The sequence below is a fragment of the Podarcis cretensis genome, assembly GCF_951804945.1.
Source record: "Podarcis cretensis genome assembly, chromosome: 11".
NCBI classification, from domain to species: domain Eukaryota; kingdom Metazoa; phylum Chordata; class Lepidosauria; order Squamata; family Lacertidae; genus Podarcis; species Podarcis cretensis.
Genome location: NC_137180.1, coordinates 13,767,032 through 13,794,283, shown reverse-complemented (window position 1 = coordinate 13,794,283; position 27,252 = coordinate 13,767,032). Strand labels below are relative to the sequence as shown.

Below are 27,252 nucleotides of genomic sequence, written 5' to 3'. Positions count from 1 at the left end.
TACCAGCTAGGTAAAGGGATGCAGATGGTACTGTGGTCTAAACCACTGAGCCTCTTGGGCTTGCCGATCGGAAGGTTGGCGGTTCAAATCTCCGCGATGGTTATGAAAACCATAACTTTGTAGTAGACACTTTTGATTGCTATTCACTCATATTCAACTTAATGAGGTCCATGGATGTGCCAATAGATATTGTCAGGATGGGTCAGGCAGCCATTCATGAGCATAGACTTTGGTGGAATCTATACACATACAAAAAATACTGTGAAAATGCTTTTTTTTTTAATTAAAAAATGTTTTGATAAATTATATTGTATTTGCCATAGCTCACCATTGCCATCTAGTGTCACATTTCTATATTGTACTTCATAACATACTTAAAGTGTTTTATTAGCACCTCTATAGCTGAGTCCTTGGAAGAATCATTCTCCAGATCAGGACTTCTACTTTCAGTAAAGGGTAAAGGTAAGATAAAGGACCCCTGGATGGTTAAGTCCAGTCAAAGGCAACTATGGGGTGCAGTATCAGCCCTTTCACCTGGTAGGCAGTATTTGGTTCAGTGAAAAACTCTGTGCTGAATAGTGGGTATGGTATGAATACCTGGAGTTAATCCTTTTTGCCAGGTCAACAGTGAAATATATTTGACTTAAGGCTTTCGGCTCCTCCAGCATCCATCTTAGGCTAAGCCACTGAGCCTCTTGGGTTTGCCAATCGGAAGGTCAGTTGTTTGAATCCCTGCTATGGGGTGAGCTCCCATCGCTCTGTCCCAGCTCCTGCCAAGCTAGCAGTTCGAAAGCAGGTTGAAAGCAGTTCGAAAGCAGGAAGTAGATACAGTGGTACCTCAGGTTACGTACTTAATTCGTTCCAGAGGTCTGTTCTTAACCTGAAACTGTTCTTAACCTGAAGCACCACTTTAGCTAATGGGGGCCTCCTGCTGCTGCTGCGCCGCCAGAGCACGCTTTCTGTTTTCATCCTGAAGCAAAGTTCTTAACCCGAGGTACTATTTCTGGGTTAGCGGAGTCTGTAACCTGTAACCCGAGGTACCACTGTAAATAGGTACCACTGTGGTGGGAAGATATACGGTGTTTCCTTGCACTCTGGCTTCCATCACTGTGTCCCATTGCACCAGAAGCGGTTTAGTCCTGCTGGCCACATGACCCGGAAAGCTGTCTGTGGACAAATGCCGGCTCCTTCGGCCTGAAAGCAAAATGAGCACAGCAACCCCATAGTTGACTTTGACTAGACTTAACCATCAAGGGGTCCTTTACCTTTACCTTTTTTTTTTATCTGATGCATGAAGTGGGGACATTAATGGGCAGACATGTTTGAATACGCTATTCATTTTGCTTTGCCAATTTATCACCAACAGAGAGTGGGTTATACCATGTCTGTCTATCCTTTTGACTGCATCTCCACTAGAGATAGGAAGGCCTGGAAAAAACCTGGAAAAATGTTTTTTCCTGGGAAAATTGAAAAAGAAAAAAAACCAACGCAGTTTGATATAGTTTGAATATTCCACACACTCCACCCCCCCCAAAAAAAATTTTCCAGGAAAACAATGGCTTTGGGAAAAACCCAAATTTTCTGGGGGGGTTTTTTCCAGGCCTTTCCATTTCTAAACCCTTTCTAATTCATGAAATGCCACAATAAGTGATTTTCCAGATATAAGGAATCCTTTCTAAACCAATAAGCCACTTGACCGTTTGTGGGCTGCCCCAGACACAAAAGTGGACAGAACAGTGAATGATAATTTTATCTTTTTTAAAAAAATATATATGACATTGCCCTCAAGTACTATATCAGATGGCAGAAATAATGTTATATTTTTAAGGGGAAATAATTCCAACTTTATACATTTCCCCTATTTTTAGAAGCCTTTCTCCCCTGATCTTGTGTTCTAGATTGCTGATTATTGTCCAGTCCTTTGTGCACCTATGACTTCTACCACATAATTTTTCTTCTGTCTGTATGTACAAAAGGCAGCTGGAAAATTTTGTATTTCAGTCTGCTTGACAATCAAGGCAATATCACATTTTCCAGCAGAGGAACAAAATCCTTGCTGTGTGATTTAACAGTCAGCTCTTGCTTTCAGAACAGTGTGCACTTTGTTTATCTGAGGATTAGTGAAAATCCCATAATTCATCACTAGTCTGTCAGAAGTAAGTTTTAGTTGATTTAGTGCTTCATTCTACATTGGAAATGTATACACTTTTACCTTAAATGTTTAATGTTCTTTCTCAAGCACTACTTTATGGCATCACGTTTTATTTATAATAGCTTCAGTTTACTTTTTGAAATGACAGCTCATATTAATGAATTAAGAAATGCTTTATAGAACATTGCTAGGGAGATAAAGACATATGACCTGATAAAATGTCTTCAGGAGACTGTTATAATACAGAGGTTGTATTTTAGGGAGACTGCAAATTTATTTTCACATATACATTAGCCTATCAAATACTGATGATAAAAATTTCTAGTAGGTTATTAAATCCAAAACAGAAGTATACTTTTACCTTATATTCAGGTTTCCCCCCCCCCCATAGTGGGTCTTGCAGCTACTGTATTTGGATTAATGTAAATAATCTGATATTGTAGTTAGAAATATGTCTATGTATTTTGATTTTTTCCGTATCATAGATTGCTTTGAGATCTGTGAATAGCAAGTGATCTATAAATCAATCAGAATGATAAACAAACAAAATACAAATAATAATGTATGGGAAACAGCAATCCATTAAAGCCATTCTTTCATGCAGAATATCTGAACTCCGCCCCCCCCCCAAGGTACACTGGAAAATTACTGTATATTTTGCTCTATAAGACTCACTTTTTCCCTCCTAAAAAGTAAGGGGGGGTGTTTGTGCGTCTTATGGAGCAAATGCAGGCTGCGCAGCTATCCCAGAAGCCAGAACAGCAAGAGGGACTGCTGCTTTCACTGCGCAGCGATCCCTCTTACTGTTCTGGCTTCTGAGATTCAGAATATTTTTTTTCTTGTTTTCCTCCTCCAAAAACTAGGTGCGTCTTGTGGTCTGGTGCGTCTTATAGAGCGAAAAATACGGGTAGCTGCCACTTAGAATGATGTAAGGACACCAATGTTTTTACCTAAGAAAACGTCACTTGTTTTCCCTTTTCCTTAGAAACCCAGTCCCATCACAGATTCCACATTGGCCTCTCATTCTACATCCAGTACTTTATCAGAACTTATCTTTCTGCAAGGCTGTTCCCAATCTGCTCTTCTCCCATCATAGCAAATCTCTCTCTCCCCCCCCCCCCCCCCAATGGCAGCTTCTGTATAAGAGGAGTTAAGATCACACCACTAATGTCTTGGCTTCTGAAAGGAAATCCCATCTCACTAAGGTCATAAACACTCACCTTCGTGCTGGGTCTGTGAGCCCTACTAAGTTTAATTATGAAGTCTCTGACATCTGTGTTAGGTGGGCTAAGAACCAAAAGGCCAGGTTGATAAAATATTGCATTTACCGTATGTTTTAAAAGCACTGAGTGGATTTAGAAGGCTTCATTTGCATCCAGGCAAACATACGAGCTCACAACACATTAGCACTAGATCTCATTTCTCAGGGTTAGGATTCCACTTTGGGTTCACAGAGTATGATGGAAAAAACCAGAGGGGCAAATCCAAACACGAAAATGTATACTTTGTGTATTAGCTCGAGTCGGTGTCTGCCAACTACCTCCTGCTAACAAATGGTTTCTATGAGAGTCTAAACAGTTTATTTGAAACTTCCATAATCCTAAAATTGTGGCTAGTAAGCTGCAGGAATGCCTGTACAGTGGTACCTCGGGTTACAAACACCTTAGGTTACAAACACTTTGGGTTGCAGACCCGGAAGTAGTACCTCGGGTTAATAACTTTACCTCAGGATGAGAACAGAAATTACGCAGCGGCGGTAGCAGGAGGCCCCATTAGCTGAAGTGGTACCTCAGGTTAAGAACGGTTTCAGGTTAAGAATGGACCTCTGGAATGAATTGTTCGTAACCAGAGGTACCACTGTAAATTCTGATTCAGTACCATTGTTTGTGATGTTGCATTGGCACAGCAGTGTGAACCCCCAATAAGTTTGTACAGCAAGTTTTAGGGGTGGGGTGGGACTCATTGACGAATTTTACTCAAAGGAATGTTTTGTGTGTACAGTGGTACCTTGGTTCCCAAACTCAAATTAGTTCTGGAAGTCCATTCAACTTCCAAAAACGTTCGCAAACCAAGGCACGGCTTCTGATTGGTCCCAGAAGCAATGCTGACAGCTGAAACAGACGTTCGGCTTCCAAAAAAAATTTCACAAACCGGAACACTTCTGGGTTTGCAACGTTCGGGAGCCGATTTGTTCGGGAGCCAAGCTGTTCAGGAACCAAGATACCACTATATATCAAAAAGTTTCAACTTTTTTTAAAAAAAGGGCCATGATGTAAAACCACCACAATTTAAGAATAAAAAAAGAATAGATAGGAACCAGCTTAATTGTATACATCTCCATTAGCATTATTGCTTTCTCAATTAAAGAAATATCCCAACTAAGTTTTCTACTGCTGCATCTTTTCAACTTTAATGATATCTATGCAAATTTGCAACCCCGGAAAACAGCAATGTTACTGTTTAAACAACTAGTATAAATAGTGAACCGCTCCATTAACAAGAATATAAATAAATTGAGACAGGTAAGAGTTCTCTAGAGCTCCAAGTTTAGGTTATGCAAAAACTTCAACAGCTGTAATTTGTAGGTCCTTACAGACTGAGAGGTGTGACTGATGTGAACTGTAGGAATCAACATTCGGTGAATGTATATTTTGTCACTTTGCCAAAAGCCAGGACTTTGCGAATGCTGTTTTCAATGTCTACAGTCTTTGGATAAGGATACATCTCTTTCTAAAACAATTCCCTGGAAGAGTATTAAGATACACATTATGAGAGCAACTCAATGTAATGCTAAATCTATCTATCCATAAATGCAAGAATTTCTGCTTACTTTCTTCAACAGTATTTGCTGTCCTTATGCTGTATGCTGTTCAGGCGGTTCTGCTTAACCCCATGAGCCAATTTTTTTTGGGGGGGGCACAGAGGTTTGGGACAAGAGGGGGTGGGAGCCCTGTTGTACTAGCAAAAATTCTTATGTGGGCATCTGCTAGTGGAACTGGTCATTTAAATCAAGCCCATTGTTTACAGAAATAGAATATATGATATTGTTAGTTTTTTGACTACTTTCTGGACTTTTAGTACACATAACTGAATGCCTTCAAACTTGTGCAAAGTACTAGAAATGGCACCAAAAAGAATGAGCATAATTTAAAGGTTTTATTTTTAAAAACAAACAAACACCAAAACCAACTAAGGCAAATAAATATACCGATTTTTAAAAGGGCATCTCATGACACCAGTTAAATTTCATTGGCTCAGTGCCATTTTAAGCAGTGCAGATACAAGGTTGGGTGTATGGAAAATATCATCCCCGAAAACAACTTGCAACAGTTTCTGAACTGAATTGTAAGTGCAAAAGGTAGCAGGAAGAAAGGGAAAATATGCACAAAAAGTGACGTAAAAGTGACCTGGCTTTTTCTACATTGGATGAGATGGTCTTTCCTTTCATTTGGCACCTTCCGCTGGTTAAATTGCAAGCTGGCTTGTTATAAATCTTGCTGCAAAGCAGTTACTTCAAATCATGTTCAGCTTCACTTGCTTAAGGAAGTGGAGGGTGCAATTGACTTTGTTTTGTGACATTTTAGAGCCATCTTCTGGTTAGCTTTATATATTAAAAATACAGTGGTGTGTAACATTTTTGGATGCTTGTCACATGAACAGGGAAAAAAATAGCAGTTGTCTTTGATCTGTTGATGAGCTTTTTTATAAATCACTACCATCCGTGTGGGGAGGGGGGGAGATAATGTTTCAGGGGTGCTTGCTGTTCTTTCTCTCTTGAGTACCGTATTTTTCGCCCTATAGGACGCACCGTCCCATAAGGCGCACCTAGTTTTTTCAGGGGGAAATAAAGGAAAAAAAATTATTTCCCCCCAGGCGCGGGGCTGGGGCTGGGGAGGCCCAAGCTTCTCCCGACCCCAGTCCCCAAACAGGCAGCTCTCTGCAAGCCGTGGGAGCCCAGCGCTGGCTCCCGCTGCTTGCTGAGAGGTCCGCGAAGCCTGGACGCACTGAGCTCAGCGAGGGCAGGCTTCGGCATGCAGGCAACTCTCCGCAAGCAGCAGGAGCGCTCCCACTGCTTGTGGAGAGGTCCGCGAAGCCTGGAGCGCTGAGCTCAGCGCACGCAGGCTTCGGCATGCAGGCAACTCTCCGCAAGCAGCGGGAGCGCTCCTGCTGCTTGAGGAGAGGTCCGCGAAGCCTTGAGAGCGAGAGGGGTCGGTGCGCACCAACCCCTCTCGCTCTCCAGGCTTCAGCGAAAGCCTGCATTTGTCCCATAGGACGCACACACATTTCCCCTTCATTTTTGGAGGGGAAAAAGTGCGTCCTATAGGGCAAAAAATACGGTATTTAACATGGAACAGTGAGTGGTCCAGAGATGTCAGGTGGTTATTTATCATCCCACCCCACCCACTTTCAGCGCACGCAACACACCTTACATTGTCAAGTGTTAAATTGCGTAAAACCTATATGGAAATTGTAAGTCTCCACATCTTGTAAGCCCCAGATATAACCTTCAAATGAGATTTTCAATAGCTGGTTGCCACGCAAACTTTATTTGTTGGGTAGAACATGTTGTCAGAAGCTGACATTTTAATTAGCTTTTTCTCATTGGTGATTTACAGCAGCCTCTGAATTCTTAACACAGTTTAGACCAGGCATGTCCAAAGTCCGTTTTGGGGGCCTAATCTGGCCCGCCGGATGGTTTAATATGGCCCTTGTAGCAGTTTATTTCCTGGGGTAAAATCCTTAAAAAAGTTCAACAACTTTGGTCAGCCCTTTGGTCAGCCCTAACAGCCCTTCACTTCATCAGATCTGCCCCTCTTTGAAAAAAGTTTGGGCACCACTGGTTTAGACTGTGTGCACTGTGTGTGTTGTGTGATAGACTTTTGGTGCTATTGTGTGGAGTGCATTTAGAAGATTTGCCCAAGGATTTCTGATCAACCCGAGACCATGTTGTTCATTGTAAATCAAAGCACCCTTCATCTCACCTCCTAAATTACATTGATATCGCAACATTTTAGCTGTGGTGCTGAATGGGGAAATCGTAGTCAGTTTGGATATACGAAATGTTGAATGCACCGTTAAATATTCAGTAACATAAATTAAGTTTGAAAGGTGTTAACATAAACTACAGCCGATGTGGTACCCTTCATATCAGACCCAGCCAGTGTGTTCAGTGGTCAGGGATAATGAGTGTTATAACCTAACACTATTTGGATGGCACTGCATTGATTATCCCTGCCTTAGAAATATTTTTCCTTCCTTCATTTGATCTCTCTCATTTTCTCGTCTGACATTCTTGGTCACACAGAGGCCCCTATTAAACACACTAATTACTAATCATTTTTCAAATCACAGTAGATATATTTTTGTTAAAAGTGCATAGTGGCTACATGGCTGTAACAAGGAATTTGCACAGGACAGGCAACAACATGAATAGTTTACTGTCATACAAGTGTTCCTATGCTTCCAATATTCACCTTTCATAATCAGGGTTGCCCATCAATTTTGATGTCTGGTTCTTCACAAGAACAATTATTCTCTAGCCAGAAGCTTACATTTGAGGTTCCACCACAGTTCCCTTTAATTATTTTTAACACTTTGCAGGTTACAACAAAACAGAGAACTGTGGTTGTGGTTTTTAAAGCTATTTTAATCTCTGAACCCCTTTCAGTATCATAGATTATGATACCTCTTGAGTATTTGAAGAATTGCCACTTAAATAAGGTTTGCAAGAACTACAAGTCAGGTGGCTGTTACAAGAAGTTGTGTTGTATTCTGTGAGTTCCTATGCGCCAGGAGAACCAATAAATTTTGCCAACAGGTGTAATGGTTGTGGATAATCACTGTTAACTCTGGCCAGCTGGGCACTTTTCCAGAACTTAATAAGAAAAATTCCAGACTTGAGAACACACTCCATGCACTTTTGGAATTTTTGGCTGCAACTTGAAAACTTAAAATGTTCTGCGGACAAGCCTTTGCAAGAGATTTTAGTTTCTTCTAGAGCACTGTTGTCATTTTCAGTAAATACGCAGCTCCCTTCAGTCATTATTTGCTGCTTGAATACATTTGTGGAGTGACATATTATTTAAAGAGTGCTTTTTAAACTGGTCTCAAATTAGAAAAAATACAAAATGTTCAGGATGCTACCTTTGCAAAAGAAAATATGGGACTGATTTGATTTAGAAGAGTACAGCAGCAGCTTTTAACATGCTGGCTGAATTTGATTATTCATCAAAGTTGTTCCAATGAATGTAATGAGAACATAAAAGTCGAGAGTCAGTCAAAATTCTTTACTATTTAAAAAAGAGGACACACACTTAAAGTTTTGACGGCTACTGCAATTTTATAGTTCATCTCAGAGCTGCAGCTACAGCAATCTTCCCAGCCTTTAACTCTTGCTGGAAAGAGAGATGGGAAGGAAACCTGCTTAAATTTCTTAAATTTCCCTCCCCAATCTTGGAGCTGGCAGAGGGGGCAGGACCCATTATAGATGTTGCCAAGATGATCTCCCAACATATCTTCAGCTTCCATTCCACAGAAATACTTTTTATCTTGCTCATTACTCTTGCTGTGGCAAGTGTGACGAGTGTGATTTTTTTTGAATGTCGCCTCTCCCAGATCCGGATACAGTGGTACCTCAGGTTACAGATGCTTCAGGTTACAGACTCTGCTAACCCAGAAATAGTACCTCGGGTTAAGAACTTTGCTTCAGGATGAGAACAGAAATCGTGTGGCAGCGGCAGCGGGAGGCCCCATTAGCTAAAGTTGTGCTTCAGGTTAAGAACAGTTTCAGGTTAAGAACGGACCTCCAGAATGAATTAAGTTCTTAACCTGAGGTACCACTGTATTATGTGTAAATGTGAGATTTGAGTACCAGACATATTGCTACTTCTGGTGAAGAGTGAGATGGCATTTCTCCAGTATGCATACAGAAATCAGCCAGAGTAGTTGTTGAACTTTACCTCAATGCTGACAAGGTTCTCTCTCCTAAAATGGATGTTGCTGGCTGTTCAGAGTTCCAGCTAGCCGTTGCTTCACAGCAGGGCAATCCACCCTTTCCTGCTTCAGTTATTCTTTCAAACACTCTACACCAGTAGTTAATAATAATAATAATAATAATAATAATAATAATAATAATAATTTATTACTTATACCCTGCCCATCTGGCTGGGCCTCCCCAGCCACTCTGGGCGGCTTCAAACAGAATATTAAAAAGACAATCAAACATTAAAAACTTCACTAAACAGGGCTGCCTTCAGATGTCTTCTAAAAGTCTGATAGTTGTTTATGCCCTTGTCATCTGATGGGAGGGCATTCCACAGTACTGGTGACACCACAGAGAAGGCCCTCTGCCTGGATCCCTGTAACTTCACTTCTCACAGTGAGGGAACCGCCAGAAGGCCCTCAGAGCTAGACCTCAGTGTCTAGGCAGAACAATGGGGATGGAGATACTCCTTCTCCAATTGGTGATCCATGGACCCCTGGGATCTGCATCACGCACCCAGGGAGTCCATAGCACCATAATTACTAATTGGGAACCGCTGCTCTACATGGCAAAGCTACTGAATCTGCTTGGTCCTCACTGGACTTCATTTCATAGAATCAAAGAATTACATTTGGGCTGCATTTCATCGAATTTCATTTGGGTTTTGCAATGCGAATTGGGTTTTGTTCCAAGCAGAAGAAAAGGCCAAGTCTACTGGGATATCAGACTCCTTGCATGATCCTAAGCAGCTCTTTGGATCTCAGCTGTAGTGTTTACTATATCAAAGAAGTCAGGTGACAGTGACAGAGAGTTGCCCTGAAAAGAAACTCAGAGGTAGAAAAGAGACAAAGTCTTTGAGTTTCGGGGGGGGGAGGGGAGAGGGAGAGAGAAGGGAAACGAGTTCCAAATATTTGTGGTGCAGCTCTTGGAAAGATACCATACCAAGTTCTTCAGTGGCTACATAATCCTTTGCCCTCATCTTATCTAAGTGTGTGTATGTAGCAGGCTTTCAAACCAAATACTTTCTTTGATGACCCTGAGTAGAAAGGACTTAGTAGAAAATTTGGTGATGGGAGTAACCCCGGTGAGCTTGAAGGCTTTGGGTTTTCAAAATACCAGTAAATAAATGGAAGCACAGCATGCACCAATTGTTACCCTTCGTATTTTAGACATGGGTTTCTTTCCAAAAGGGAGATACCAAATTTTGCGAGGTTGGTGACCAAACAAGAAATGGGGATATAGAAAGCTTGCTTATGCTGACTGGAAGTGGCGCAGACAGGAGGGAGAACAGAGAGGGAGGGACAGAATGAGGTGGCACAGAATGAGGTGGCACACACACAGAGAGAGAGCAGTTCCTGTGGACCAGTGTCCTTTCATATGAAGAAGGTTCCTTATGTATGGTTTATTCATTGAGACCAAGAGTACGTCTCAGACTCGGAGATCTCCCTCTGCGTCCTATGGTCACTATCCATAGAATGTGACACTTTGAAATCAGGTAGTGGGAGAAAAGCAATGGCAAACCTGGACAGCATATTAAAAAGCAGAGACATCACCTTTGCCAACAAAGGTTCGCATAGTTAAAGCTATGGTTTTCCCAGTAGTGATGTATGGAAGTGAGAACTGGACCATAAAGAAGGCTGATTGCCGAAGAATTGATGCTTTTGAATTATGGTGCTGGAGGAGACTCTTGAGAGTCCCATGGACTGCAAGAAGATCAAACCTCTCCATTCTTAAGGAAATCAGTCCTGAGTGCTCACTGGAAGGACAAATCCTGAAGATGTCTTCTAAAAGTCAGGTAGTTGTTTATTTCGTTGACATCTGATGGGAGGGTGTTCTGCAGGATGGGTTCCACTACCGAGAAGGCCCTCTGCCTGGTCCCTGTAGCCTCACTTCTTGCAGTGAGGGAACCACCAGAAGGCCCTCGGAGATGGACCTCAGTGTCCGGACTGAACGATGGGGGTGGAGACGCTCCTTCAGGTATACTGGGCCAAGGCCATTTAGGGCTTTAAATGTCAGCACCAAAACTTTGAATTGTGCTCAGAAACACACTGGGAGCCAATGTAGCTCTTTCAGGACCGGTGTTATGTGGTCTCGGCGGCCGCTCCAGTCTAGTTGCCGCATTCTGTATTAGTTGTAGTTTCTGGATCACCTTCAAAGGTAGCCCCACATAGAGCGCATTGCAGTAGTCCAAGCGGGAGATAACTAGAGCATGCACCACTCTGGTGAGGCAGTCCGCGGGCAGGTAGGGTCTCAGGCTGCGTACCAGATGGAGCTGGTAAACAGCTGCCCTGGACACAGAATTGACCTGCACCTACATAGACAGCTATGAGTCCAAAATGACTCCCAGGCTGCACACATGTTCCTTCAGGGGCACAGTTACCCCATTCAGGACCAGAAAATCCTCCACATCTGCCCACCCCCATAAAATTCAGCTATTTCAAAATACAGTGACTTTTCTTTGTGGCAGTGCCTAGAATTTGGAACTCTCCCCTGCAGATGTGTGTCTATCAACTTTGTTTTAGCCTTTTGCCATGCTGAAGGCATGGTCCTTTACCATGGTCTTTGAGAGGAAATATATTTTGTTCCGAGGGATACACTTCTCTTGCTGTATGCTGTTGTGTTCGATTAGGAACAGCCATACTTGTTTCACTTGTCTTATATTGTAACCTGCTGTGGGACTTTATGGTGAAGGGTAAGAAAGCTAACAAACAAACAAACAAACAAACAAACAAACAAACAAACAAACAAACACATACTGGCCTGCCCCATGCAAAGTTTTGGATTAAAAACGTCTATACATTTTTATCTCTATCAATTTTGTGGGTTACCTTTTGAAAATAAAATAATAATGATGATGATGATGATGAAGAAGAATCCTGAAATAAAATAGGAGGCTGCAGTGGAACCTCCCCAACCTTAGTTGTAAATATCAGGGGATTATGTAAGGGGGGGAGAATGTTTTAAAAGTTTTTGTACATGTTACTGCATTCTTATAATAATAATAATTTTAAAATGTTTTCAGATTAAGGTTCTTTCAAAAGCAAAGCACTTCTTAATGGTTTTTATGGAACAGTAGGGTTCTTTTTAACAGATGAAATAAAATAAAGAAATAATCTCATTATAGCCTTATCCTTAAAGGCTTCACTATGAGACAGCAAATACTACTTATACATTATATTTATACTTGCTCTTTTTCACACAAAAGGGAATCTTGAAAAATCATTTGTTCGCCAGATTTATGGAGTGTTAGCCAATAAACTATGATTATTTTCAGCCTTTTTGGAGAGACTGGGTTTTTTGTTGTGTTGTTGCGTTGTTCTCACAGCCAGAAGCAGTAAAGTAATAAATCATGCAATAATGTCATGGATAATTATCATGTTTCTTGGTGTGCTTTGAGCTGCAGGTGTGTTCAGCCATACTATTTGGTGCATTTAAGCCACTTTATTTACAACCCAATGAAATGTTTTTGGAATGTTTCCTCATTTTCAGAAAGGATTTTTATTTGGTATAATACTTAACCAACATTTACCATCTGTTGTGAAGGCAAATATTCATTTCATTGTGCAGTTTAATGCTGATCTTCATTCATTAACTTCATATTTTAACTATGTTATTTCTAAGCTAAAGATCAGCAACAGATGTGGTTTCTACAAGTAGATGTCTATAATGGTTATCTAGACGGTATATTTAATACTTCAAAAGTAAATAAGGGCTTGGAGCAGATTGATATCCCCTGCAATCAACTTCCCTTAATCAGCTCCCTTAAAATTACTGAGATTCTGTAAGAAATTGTATATTTTCCCTTCTAAATGAGACATCCTAGTTGGAGCAGCTGGATGGCTAAAATGAAATTCTGGACCCCTTTCGCCCCACCCTACAACTAAGAGTAACATGAGGGTAACATGCGGGCATTTTCCACCAGTCCAGAAACTAGCTATGTGTCCATATGCTTTCATGTCACCCTCCATATTTCCCAAGGATTTTGTGATCAGGAGTTATTTAAGATTTGCGTGTTCAGACCCAGAGACCTCCCCCCTAAATAAACACACATTTGACTCAAATTTTAGTTTTGGGTTTTGGCAGAATTTAGGCCACAACTTTATTGATTACAGAAAAGTGAGCATAGGCTCTGGTTCGACTAGCTCCCTGCACCCTTGCAGGCAACGCTAACCCAGGGCTCCAGCATAGGTCAGCCAAGGGTGAACACCTGAGGTAGGTGGAAAGCCCAGGAACAGACTCTGTTCACTCCCCAGATGCTCTCCTGGACTCAAGCACGGGCACAACCCCCGCTTAGGGGTTGACCAAACCAAGTTTAGTCCCTGGATTCCTTTAACGGAATACCCTTCAGATAGGGAAAGCAAGAATGTTCTCCTATCCCTATCACCTGAACCAGTGCCTATCCGCAACCTTACAAGTTGTGATGATTTGCTACACGGCAGGTGAAACCCAAATGGCAACAGCCAACCAGCCAAGTGGGGAAAATTCCTGCCCTGCCCCATTCCTACGACCGATGTCACACGACTGCATAGCAAGGTCAATCGCAAAATGCCCTAAAAGTAGGGAGAGGTGGGCGGGTTGAAAGAGGAAGCTCTGGGTCACGTGCATAGGTATATATAGGTCCCTCGATCCGTTTAGACTGCACTCCATTGGCCAGATTAAACCCAGCAATGAGGGACCTGCCAATCGGGTATTGTGGCTGTCCAATATACCCACCCACAACCAAGAGGTCAGTCTCTGGGTCTCACGGCAACATGTGCCCTCTTTTAGGGAGGACACAATTTGCCTACATCTCCTCCTCTGTTCTGAATGGGACTTGTGTTTCTTTGAACTGAGGCCTACTCAGGAATCAACAGGGCAGAAACAAATGCATGTGTGTATCTTTTCTCCTGTGGAACTGCACGGGGAACTCACAAACCTAGTCCAGAGAACAAGGCATGTTACGGTGTGCTACCAAACTACGGATACCCAACCTGTGTATGGCACTGGATGTTGCTACTGTGGTTATGGCTGTCTCAAGTTATGTAGCACACCTTCATGCGAATAAACCAACAGCACAGCTGAGTACCCACACAATTTAGTTTTCGGGCACCAACTATGCTGTGAAGTTAATAAATGGAGCAAAGTGTTGGTCTGAATTAAGGGAGGAAGAAACAAGTTATGTTTTACTCTTCCATGGGGTTGTGTGAGCATGCTTTGTGTCGTTTCTTGCCCTCGTGCACTCCAAGATTGCCACTTCCTTTTTAGTACAAAGCATACTGGCAAACTATGGCTTTCTCTTACCTTTCAAAGTCAGCCATGATTTACAATCCTGGCTTGGATAGCAACCCATAGTTTGTTGATTTGGATATACAGTCATACCTCAGCTCCCGAACGCCTTGGGAGTCAAATGTTTCGGCTCCCGAATGATTGAAAACCGGAAGTGAGTGTTCCGGTTTTCAAACATTCTTTCGGAAGCCGAGCATCCAACAGGGCTTCCACGGCTTCCAGTTGGCTGCAAGAGCTTCCCGCAGCCAATCAGAAGCCATGCTTTGGAAGTTGAATGTTTTCGGAAGTTGAATGGACTTCCAGAATGGATTCTGTTCGACTTCCGAGGTACTACTGTACCTGCAAATAATGGTTTTTGCTAAAGAGAAGCGACTCCCTTTGTATTAGAGCATGGGGAGTGCTCAAGCATAAGCCATTTTCTTGTAGTGCTAAACCATAGTTTGGTTTTATGTCTGAGCTGAGTTTTATGGGGTGTAGTGTTCCTACTAGACTAGTTTCACTTTCATTCTGTTTGGCTTTCATGATGAGTGTAATATCTTTTAAAGCCTGTTTACGTAAAGTCATTATTTACTCTTTCATCGGAACCATCTGTGATTTGCGCTTGCCTGCAAACCAGGATCAAACTGTAGTTTCCCTGTTCAGACAAAATGACAAACCATGGTTTCCTGAAAACTAGGACCAGAATTTACTGGTACGAGAGGACAAGGGAGCATTGGATGCCCTAGTCTCCTTGAGCCTTTTTCTTGTGTCTCAACACACTCTTGCTTTATTAGTCTAGGAAGGTTGTTCAAATTTTCCTTGTTGAATGTCAGCCAAGTCTCAACAGCGGCAGGCAACAGAGCCTCAGATCAACTCCCCAAGAGCCTTTGCTCTCTCATTTAGAGTTTCTTTGCCAAAAGGAACTGCACTGATAAAGTGTAGCATTCCAGAGGTAAGATTTTTTTTAAAAAAAGAAAGCAGCATTCTGCCTTCTGCAGAAACAATATGTACTCCCCTGTCCCAAAGCTAATCAGAATTTTATTGCCCAATGTGTTATTTTTTAATATAAAATTACTTTTATTGATATTATGCACATGCCTTTGGTTTTAATCTCAGCAAACATGGCATTTGGTAGAAAAGAGCACAGTAATGACTTTCCTTACATTCTGTTTTTAAGGGCTGCTTATGAAGAATGAAGTTATACAATGCTTTAATAGTAAATTTGTGCTGTGGCTTCAACACTGGACCTACGTACCTGGGAGTAGTACTTCTGAATCAGGGGTGCCAACTTCAATAAAATATTGGGGGGGGGGGGGGAGTTAGCCCTGCCCTAGCATAATTGATCACATGATGCAGCGCACACACATTATTTGACTGAAAATGTCAATCAACTTGGGGACGTCCATCAAATATTTTAGGGGGGGGGGCAAAGGGACCTCACCCCCTAGGAGTTGGCTCCTATGTTCTGAATCTGTAGGATTGCACTGTGATAAAATGGACTATTGTCAGTGTGTACGTGTGGCCTGCCACTTTGTAGAAGACCGAATTGCTAGAGAAGTTGTCGTCCTTTTTAGGTTCAAAATCCCTTCGTTAGGTCACATTGCCAGCTGGGTCCGGGTGATGTCATTTGGCTCCAGTCTTCCATGTGGCAAGATTGCCGTTACTCTGAATTCAGCATGAGACAAAAATAAATTGACACTGAAATCATTAGTTTTACTTATTTAAGGAAGTAAAATGCCTCTACATGTGTGTGTTTATCATGTAATTTAAACAGGAAGTCTTCCGGCTTGCCCATTTGTCCCTGTTATTTTTATTTCAGGCAGGAACTGTAAGTTGTGGAGACAGTGCAGGTCCTATCCTTGCATCACCGTGAAAGGGATGCGCAAACTGTAGCAGTAACTGCCTCTTTGTAGACATTTCAACATCCTTTGCCATTTTTTTAAATATCTGTTGCCAGGAGCTGCAGATGTTGGGGGATAAATTCCCATGAAAGGGTATGATTCAGCAACCCAAAGCAGCTTGCCTTTCGCAGCCAAAGTAATTAGATTGGCAGCTGAATTAAAAACCTACAGTGGCTCCTTTGTCTGAGGAGTTAGAGACGTTGATAACTGACGGTGGGCCAACGAGAGTGCAGCCAAGGAAATAATAGAGAACTTGACGATATTCATTTGAAAGATACTTTCATTTATTGTCATGCGTTGTTCACCTACACATGTGGTCTCTCCAGAAAATTATTTTATAGACCTGTGACCACCAGCAGCAACCTCTTCCATTTGTCCACGTGACCAGTAGATTTGAGGATTATCGCTGCATGTACCCACCTCTCATCTGGACCCACATCTTTGCTTATTTAAACTCAAGTGGGATTCATTTTCATCCCTGTTTTAATTATTCTGCACATATAATTTCCTAGAATAATATGTTAAGGAAATAGCCTATGTCTACGATACCCTCTAAATCAACCTTCCATCATCCTTCAGATTAATATCATCAAATATTTTCGCTTTGTAAATCTCGTGAGATTATGTTGTGTTGGCAATTATACAATTACACGTCAGAGATGGATCCTCTCCCAGACAGGGGTCCACAATTTTTCTTTTTTCTTTTTTTTAAATAATTTGTATTAACTGACCAATCAAATCAAATCAAATTACATCACATAAATTCTGAATTACAAAGCCGAATTTTAAATTTTGTTGAGGGGACCCATATTTCAAGATCCGAAGGGGGATTCTGATCATCTTCTTGCTACTGCGTTAATGTCCAAATCAGTCCAAACAAAGTTCATAATTCTATCCAGTCTTACCTTGCTGTTTCCACATCTCATCTTGTTCGTATATTTTCTCTTTTTTCTTTATGATCTCTTCTGATAATCTCTTTAAGCTGATAAACACCAATAATAATCCTGTGTGAATTTTTCTGTTCATCCAATCCTCAAATCGAGATGGTTTCCATATATCATCGCATTCATGGATAACATCGCTCTTTCCATCATTAATCACAGAACTGTCGTTCTTAAATCCCTTTGAGGAGCTTCACCCACAATATAAAAACAGCTCTATTTCTCCATTTCTCCTCCCAGACTTAAGTCCTCCGACAGAACTTCCCAATATGGCGACGGTATTTTTAACTGCGTCATTCCAAAGCCCTTATACATTCCACGCTCTTCTTAAAGCATGCTTTGGTTAGAAAGTTTATCTCCACACAGCCTTAAATCCACAGCTTAAGTCCTTCAAACGACATTTCTGACTTGTGGGGGGGGGGGAGGATTCTTGTTTAATCACATAGAGGAAAGAAAGGAAAGTTTTTTTTCCCCGGGTCCACAATTTTTCTATAGCCTTTGTTATGTATTCAGTGGTCTGTGTTTGCCTGAACTTGAGTCTGGACTAAGGATTCTGAGCCCCTGTATTCTGATTCAATACATGATGTCCAATCACAGAACATTTCAGGATTTCGGCCTTTGCCATTGGCCCTTAAACTCTGAGTCATGATTCGCAGCTGGGAAGTTTGGACAGCTAATCACGTTGGGAGTGGGAGTGGCCCAGGCCTTCAGAAATGTATATAAGCAGTTGCTTTGCCCCTGCCGCCCTTTCCAGATCCTTCTTAGTTTGGTCATGTGCTGATGGGATGCTGCAAAAGCAGTGACAATGCAGTAAATAACCCACCACCACTGTCTTCTTCCCAGCCTTTAAGATGGGAAGTGGGTGAAGATTGCCACAAAATCGCAGGGATTGATATGACTGCCCCACCCTGCAGCTGCAGGTTTGGGAGAAGATTGTGGCTCATTTGGCTTGGCAGAGAGGAGCTGAACTCTCATAGTGGTGAGCAAAAATGAGGGACATGGTTTGTGAAGTGTTGTAACTGTGTTTATGTGGGGCTCGTGTTATTTCACAATTGCTCCAGTTTTCAGGTGTTTGGCGATTTGCCCTTCAGCTGACCAAAACAATACTACCAGATTAGTAGAACGCAGGTGGCGCTGTGGGTTAAAGCCTCAGCGCCTAGGACTTGCCGATCGAAAGGTCGGCGGTTCGAATCCCTGCGGCGGGGTGCGCTCCCGCTGCTCGGTCCCAGCGCCTGCCAACCTAGCAGTTCGAAAGCACCTCAGGGTGCAAGTAGATAAATAGGGACCGCTTACCAGCGGGAAGGTAAACGGCGTTTCCGTGTGCGGCTCTGGCTCGCCAGAGCAGCGATGTCACGCTGGCCACGTGACCCGGAAGTGTCTCCGGACAGCGCTGGCCCCTGGCCTCTTAAGTGAGATGGGCGCACAACCCCAGAGTCTGTCAAGACTGGCCCGTATGGGCAGGGGTACCTTTACCTTTACCTTTTACTACCACCAGATTCATCCACAAGTAGACATGCTGAGCATGAAGATGGTTTGGAGCACAACTGATGCAGCACGCAATAAAACAGCAGCAAAAACATAGCTGGGGAAGTCTAGAATAGTCATGACCTGGAGTGATTCAGAAATTGTTGGGCTACAAATGCCATCATTGTTCAGAGTTTTTCTTACAATCAAACACTATATAATTTTTTTGTTCGCTAGAAATTCCTTTTTTTAAAAAAATAATATTTATTAAAGTTTTAAATATTACAAAAAGAGAAATACATAATTCCAAGTTAAACAAAAACATAACAACACATCACAGTAAAAAACAACAACAGAAAAACAGAAAAATAGAAACAATTAAAAAAAAATACAGTGAACCTTCCCATAACTTATCTTTCATTTACTTGTTTCCTTGACCTCCTCGCACCTCCCTTTTTTGTATTCTAGTTCGGTTAGCTATTTCAGCAAATCCTTTCCATCTTTCCCAATTTTTATCCTATAATTTATCTTAATATAATGTAACTTAACCTTTCCTCCTTTCATCCATTAACAATCTATTTTTACTTAATCCTTTATAATATTTCTGCTAAAGCCACATAACTTCATTCCAGCCTCCTTCTAACATTCCTTAATTTTACAATGTTTCTGTAAATAAAATTTAAATTTCTTCCAATCTTCTTCCACCGACTCTTCTCCCTGGTCTCAGATTCTGCCAGTCATTTCTGCCAATTCCATGAAGTCCATCACTTTCATCTGCCATTCTTCCCGAGTGGGTAGATGTTGTGTCTTCCAGTACTTTGCAATAAGTATTCTTGCTGCTGTTTTAGCATACATAAAGAAAGTTCTATCCTTCTTTGGCACCAATTGGCCGACCATGCCCAGGAGAAAGGCCTCTGGTTTCTTCAGGAAGGTATATTTGAAATTCCTAACCATCGGCCATGCTGACTGGGGTTGAAGGAAGTTGGAGACCCACAATTTCTGGGAGGTATCAGGACGGGGAAAGCTGGACTACAGCTTTCCCCTTCAAGTTGCAATTCTCACCACTGTTGCATCACCAGGCTGCCCTACTGCCATCCACCTTACTTCCCTGTTTTGCATCAGTTTATGTAAATGGTCGCGAACTACTCTACTCTCACTATTCTTACTCAGCTTGCAGATAAAAAATTAATAGCGATCTACATGGGGCTACCTTTGAAGGTGACTCGGGAACTACAACTATTCCAGAATGCAGCAGCTAGACTGGTGTCTGGGAGTGGCCACTGAGACCATATAACACCAGTCCTGAAAGACCTACATTGGCTTCCAGTACGTTCTGAGCACAATTCATTTTTTTGTGCTGACCTTTAAAGCCCTAAATGGCCTTGGCCCAGTATACCTGAAGGAGCGTCTCCACCCCCATCATTCAGCTGGGACACTGAGGTCCATCTCCGAGGGCCTTCTGGTGGTTCCCTCAATGCCAGACGTGAGGTTACAGGGAACCAGGCAAAGGGCCTTCTTGGTAGTGGCACCCGCCCTGTGTAACGCCTTCCCATCAAATGTCAAAGAAATAAAAAAAATACCTGACTTTTAGAAGACATCTGAAGGCAGCCCTGTTTAGGGAAGTTTTTAATGTTTGATGTTCTTTTGTGTTTTTAATATTCTGTTGGGAGCTGCCCAAAGTGGCTGGGGAAACCCAGTCAGATGGGCAGGGTATACCGTATTTTTCCCCCTATAGGATGCACTTTCCCCCCTCCAAAAATGAAGGGGAAATGTGTGTGCGTCCTATGGGGCAAATGCAGGCTTTCGCTGAAGCCTGGAGAGCGAGAGCCGTCGGTGCGCACCGACCCCTCTCGCTCTCCAGGCTTCAGGAAGCTATCTGCAAGCCTTGCCCGCCTGGCAGGAGTTCCCCCGTGCGCGCAAGGCTTGCAGGCGGCAGCCTGCAGCCTGGAGCACAGGGCACCCCCTGGAGGATGCCCCGTGCTTCACGCAGGTGTCCGCAAGCCTTGCGCGCCTGGGGGAACTCCCCCCGGGCTCGCAAGGCTTGTGGATAGCAGCCTGTTCTGGGGGCTGGGGGGGGGGGAATAATTTTTTTTTATTCATTCCCCCCCCCCAAAAAATGAGGTGCGTCCTATGGGCCAGTGCGCCCTATAGGGCGAAAAATCATCGTTATTGGATCCCTAGCTGGTAAGAGCTACTGTTACCATTTGGCATCATTGCCCAGAATGATTCTATGTGACTTTAAAAGTCCTTAGAAGTTCAGGGCATATCTTGGAGAGCATTTCTCCCTGAATGAGTCTGCTCACCTTTCCAAATCAGTGGCCAAGATCATTTGAACGAGCATGGCCTTTACAGCTGTGTTCCTGAAACTCTGACCTGAGTTCCCTTTGAAGGTTCAACAATCCTCCTCTTGTCTTGACCTTTACAAAGAGATTGCAAAACTCACCCTTTTCTGGAAGGCTTGGGACTAAGTTGCTTTTTCTATTATTTAAATGAATACCGTGCTGCTGGATTTGTTTCTCATACTTGTTTCTTGTTTGTAGAATATACTGTTGGCTTTTCTTTTTTTTTAAAATGGCTTTAGCTATTTTAAGTCACCCCAAGCTTTCTTTGGAAAAGTAGGACACAAGTGGACAAAATAAATAGAAATAGGGAGAGGGAGAGAAAGAGAGGGTATGACACAAGGATTTTTTGAGTGGGATAGATCAGCCATGGATGTATTCGGATTTCGGTCATTCCTTTGGCTCCAACCTCATACACCTTGGAGTTCAGTATTAGAATGGTATTGGGGGCTGCTGTGCCCTCTCCTGCTCCCCAGTGCCTGCTGCAGGATCCATTGAAGTTTTTCATCCACATAATGTGGCAACTATCGTCCCTTTGTTTCGCCTAACTCAACCTGGGTAATGAAATGGAACTGCCGTGTCAAATTTGGCCATCAGCTCACTTTAACTGCCTAGCACCCTTCCCCAAAGGTCAGCAGTTCATTTCACATACCTGTCTATGTGTGGATTTTTACGACCGGTGTATAAATCAACCAATGAAGGAGAGCAATGATATCCCACAATACTATCTTGCAGATAAAAGTCTGAGAAAGAAATTATCAGCAAGTTGCGTTTGGGGTCCTTTGTGGGTTTATTGCATCGATTGTTTAGCTCTGAAGGATCCTTTCTTGTGCCAGATTTTCGAAGAAGGTTATTGACATCCTGGTTACCGAGTTCCACAGTAGCTCTGGTCATTTGTGCTGCTGAACACTACATGTGGGGGTTTTTGTGCTGGCACACAGACTGATTTGTAATCATTTGGTGATGGAATATCATGGCTAGGCTTCCGATATCAGTAAAAGGGGCTTTGATGAGTTTACATGCTGAAAAACTTAAGAAGGAAATAACGAAGAATGTTGGGAAGAATGAATCTATTTGAATTCGATATATGCCTATGAGAATGAACTGGTGGTAGGAGTCGTGTTTGGCTACACTATGGGAATGACTTCAGCAAGGAGAAACTGGTATCAAAATGCTCTGCTAATAATAACACTTCCCATACTTTATTAGATTTTCAGGACATTGTAGTTCTTTCCATTCTGTTTGTATATGATCCTCAGTTTGGAAGTCCGTCTTTAAGAGACATGAGCACATGGTCATATATTGACATTAGAACCTGAGATATGCAGGAATCTCTTGCCCACGCTCACCCCACTTCTCATTCCTTTATGGACCATAGTTTCCTGTTTTGTTCAGACAAATAAACCATGGTTACCATGTTCAGAACAAGCCAGGATACTAAATGAACTGGTTTAAGATCCTGATTTGTTCTGAACCTGGTAACCATAGCATACTGGTAACAGGCAACTATGGTCAATTGGAGACTTCAGGGTTAATTGCTGTGAATCACAAAGGGGTAAGATAAAGGGTGAATGCAGGGGCAAAAGGTTTGATCTGAACTGAAGCCAAGAATCTGGATCTGATTCCCTTGCTAATTGTATTACTCTCCCACCCTTCCCATAGACTAATGCTCTTTTCCGTGATATGGACCAATATTAAATTATTCTGTTGCTGTTTTTCTTCCACAACACAAGTATATGATTTCATGGCCAAAAAACTTTTGACCAATAGGCTTCTGACATTGCCTGTATACACAGGTGGCACTGTGGACTAAACCACAGAGCTTCTTGGGCTTGCTGACCAGAAGGTTGGCGGTTCGAATCCCTGCGACGGGGTGAGCTCCCATTGCTTTGTCCCAGCGCCTGCCAACCTAGCAGTTGAAAAGTGTTAAGTTGTGGGCGAACATAGCAGATGACACAGCGATTTCTCCAGAGCAGCTCTTTACTTGCAAGCTGGACAGAACTGAACAGCAAACAGCTCAGCCGGCCTGCTTTTATAGGCAGCCGGCTGTCAACATTGTAGCAACAACAACCCAAAGTTTCCCGCCTAAAATAACTGACGTGGACCTGAGTGAAAACTATCTACAGACCTGAGTGAAAACTATCCACAGTATCCCCCTGCTGGCCCAGGGTGAAACTTCACTACATAACAAAAAGCATGCCAGTGTAACTAGATAAATAGGTACCACTGCGGTGGGAAGATAAACAGTGTTTCCATGCACTCTGGTTTCCATAATGGTGTTCTTTTGTGCCAGAAGCGGTTTAGTCATGCTAGCCACATGACCCGGAAAGCTGTCTGTGGACAAATGCTGGCTCCTTCAGCCTGAAAGCAAGATGAGTGCCACACCCCATATTCAATTTTGACTGGACTTAACCGTCCAGGGGTCCTTTACCTTTACATTTTACCTGCCAAATTAGGAAAGTTCATGACTCCATTGTGGGATAAGCAATGACTTTTTCTGGCATGGTAGTTGAGTCAGATCTTGGTAAGGATTTGGACTGTATTAATTCACTGCATGGCTATTTCTGGGTTGTTGACTGGACCCTGGGCATATGGAACTTTCTAACCAGGCGCAAATGAGGAAGTGTATTTTGTTTGTGGGTTCAAAAGCAAAATTGTGGGGATAAACTCGAGCAACCTTGACCTTTGTAGAGTAGGCTAGTTTCTTTGCACTCATACACCCTGCTCTGTCCTCCTTCCAGACAAGCAAGAGGCATCATTCAAGGACCCATTCCAGTCAGAAAAAAACACTCAGAATGTGAAGCTTGATCAATGAGGTGTGTGGCATGGGGGACATTCCAGGGGCCGCATTGAGGGGTGTAGAAGGCACATTCGGCCCCTGAATCTGAGGTTTCCCATCTTTGTTGAAGAGATACGATGTGCCGGTGTTATTTTCATCCTGCTAAAAGAGGATCACAGATTAAGATGCGGGAATTGGAAAGGAAAATAAAAACCTGTGAGAGGAGTACTGGTAACAGTAGCAAGAAATGGATTCACGGGTAGTTATTGAAACATCTACAAATACTTTAAATGTTACACTGCTGCTGTGAAAGGAAAGGAGTATCTGTTGGGCTAGGTGGTTCATTGGTGGTTTTTCACAAAAATGTACAGGCAAAGTCTCATGGTCTTTATGACACACAGTCCAAAGTCTGGCATTGCATTGACTTCCAGTTTGAAAACATCTGGTCTAAAATTTAAAAGAGGATAGATTTTTTTGAAGGTGACTTTTCTAGGTCAGGGTTCCCCCCCCCTAAAAGTAAATTTTAAAGGGAAAAGTTTGTAATGACATGTCTGCCTGTGATGTATAATTTACATAATGTAAAGAGGATCTTATAAATTTAATGCAGCTTATTCATACAGATTTTTGTTGGTTTTTAAAAACTTTCTGTGGCTTGTAATTATCCACTGATAAGGCACATATGGGGATAGATGTTTTTGCCAGAAATAAACACACTGAGCTCAAGAAGGAATATCACAAAGCTATTATTAAAGTTCCTCTTTTAAAAAAAATAAATGAGCAAATGCTTTTGTCTCTTTCCATCTTGATTTGAGGGATTGAGAAATCAGGAAGGAATGCAGGAGGGTGGGAGCTGGGAAATGAGATAGCCTCCCTGTGTCTGGTCATCAATTTACTCCTCCTGTTTCCCTGTCTCCAGGATTCCTCTAAATAACTAAAGAATTGGAAAAAAGGGGGAAAGAATTTGAATTTTCTCTAAGCAAAAAATATATCTGTTTTTCATTGTGTGTGTGTGTGTGTGTGTGTTTATATGAACAAATTGAGGATTATATTTAGGACTTATAGTTTGGGTGTGTACACTGTCAATTCCTGATACAGTGGTACCTCGGGTTACATACGCTTCAGGTTACATACGCTTCAGGTTACAGACTCCGCTAACCCAGAAATAGTGCTTCAGGTTAGGAACTTTGCTTCAGAATGAGAACAGAAATCGGCGTAGCGGCAGCGGAGGCCCCATTAGCTAAAGTGGTGCTTCAGGTTAAGAACAATTTCAGGTTAAGAATGGACCTCCAGAACCAATTAAGTACTTAACCTGAGGTACCACTGTAATTTTCTAAATGTCACTTCTCTGTAGCCAGTAAATTCTGTACAAATGAAGGAACCATTGGCCAGTGTATTTCAAGAGCAGCCCGTCAATTTTGTTGCATGTTGTTCCACTCAGATGGTGGATAGGAATAACATTGAGATCTCCGGCACCAGTGTTCCTTTTCTTCATTCCCCCTTTATAGATAGGAGTTAAATAAGAAGGCTCTAAAACTAATTAAAGAAGCATTTTTTCCATATCCAGATTGCAGTCCCATGACATAACCGTTTCTTGGAGCTTAGCTTTTGTCTGTACAGTTCCTAGTGTATTATTTCCAAAGAGTGCCTTGCGGTATTGATGACAACACAGGCAGGTAGACAACAATCCACAGTTAGATTATACGAGGATTACAGAAGCAGAGAGTTACAAAAGTTCTCTGTTTTGTATTTTGTTCTTTGCCCTTGAACTTGGTGCAAGACTTATGGAAGATTAGGGGGAAAAGTCATAAGGAACCACCACAATCTCTTCAAGTAAAGACCTGTATGTGCATCAAACAATTCCTCTGTAAACATGTTTTGGGTAGTTCAAAAACACTGGTCACTCCCAGGCCCCTTTCTAGAAGAAATCCAAAGCACAATCAAATACTGTGTCCTTTTTTTCTGACACCAGGAACATATAGAATCATAGAATCATAGAGTTGGAAGAGACCACAACGGCCATCGAGTCCAACCCCCTGCCAAGCAGGAAACACCATCAGAGCACTCCTGACATATGGTAGTCAAGCCTCTGCTTAAAGACCTCCAAAGAAGGAGACTCCACCACACTCCTTGGCAGCAAGTTCCACTGTCGAACAGCTCTTACTGTCAGGAAGTTCTTCCTAATGTTTAGGTGGAATCTTTTTTCTTGTAGTTTGGAACCATTGCTCCGTGTCCGCTTCTCTGGAGCAGCAGAAAACAACCTTTCTCCCTCCTCTATGTGACATCCTTTTATATATTTGATATATAATATATTTGATATATTTGATATATAGTTCCACTTCCCTTTGGAAGTGAGAAGGAAGGAAAACTCACATATATTGGAATAGCAGGGGCATTTTACCAGACACATACTGGTAATAGCATTTCTGTTCTATTTACCTGTTCTTGGAAATAAATCTTAATGCTCTGGCGTGAAATGAGGTGACTGTCATCAAGAAAAGCTAAGATCTGATCTCCCGGGAAGACGATGGATATAAATTTGGATGTGCATTTTTGTAGTTTACCAAATTTGCAAGTCAAAATAACATCCTAGTGAGAGGAAAAAGATAAGCTGAGTATCTGAACGAGATTTTGTGTTAAGTGCTTTGTATTTTTGTTTATTTATTTAGGCGAAATGGAAATACCGGATTCTGACGATCCTTTAAGCCAAATGGATGGACATGACAGACCAGTGCCAACACACAAAGGTAATCATAGTTTTTTTAAATACTAGCCCTATCAAAACCTGACAGCCAAAGGATTTGTTTTATGATCTACTCCCCCCCCCTTGAAAAAACGCTTATGTTCCTGTGGAGATGGCAGTATTGAGTCAGTGGCAGTATTGAGTCATGTGCACTCTTTATAAAGATTTATAAAGATTTGAGGAGTGAGGTTCTCACCCCTCTACTATTGTCCATGTTGGGTCGCTCAACCATTGCTATTGTGTCCTTCCTTCTAGCAGATCAAGATGATCAGGTGGCCGCAAAAACTGCAAGGTTTTTAGCTAAGGCAAGAGGCTTGGTGGTTTAGACCACAGCGCCACCAGCTTCCTGAATAAACAAGCACACAGTCACTGATAGGTCGACCTGCCATTGTGAGGCTCAAAGCAATGAAGAGGATGCCTCCCCAGCTATTGCCATTGGCTGTGGGTTTCTTGTGATGTCACAAAAGCACTTGGCAACTGAGTGGATACAAAGGCAGGCCAAGGGGAAAGCCCTTTTTTTATTTCCATCAGGACACACCTGGCAATGGATGTGACATTCAGCACTGCCCAGGTTTCTTCCACTTGGAGGTGGCAAACTGGAGAATGGAAAGAGGCAATCCTCTGGCAGTGGGATGCTAGGGAGCGATAATAAGGCAAGTTTGCTTGCTTGAGGGCTGCTTGTATTCGTGGTTGGAAGCTGGCACATGTTG

At 42.3% G+C, this 27,252-nt stretch overlaps 1 protein-coding gene across 2 annotated transcripts in view; it reads left to right on the top strand.

The window, feature by feature from the left end:
- The window catches only part of ROR2 (receptor tyrosine kinase like orphan receptor 2), a 171,806-nt gene that overhangs the window by 99,732 nt on the left and 44,822 nt on the right, over positions 1-27,252 (top strand). For both annotated transcript variants that reach the window (XM_079995415.1, XM_079995416.1), the window contains exon 2: positions 26,469-26,546. In XM_079995415.1, coding sequence (XP_079851541.1) covers positions 26,469-26,546 — 78 coding nt within the window. The remainder of the gene's footprint in view (positions 1-26,468; positions 26,547-27,252) is intronic.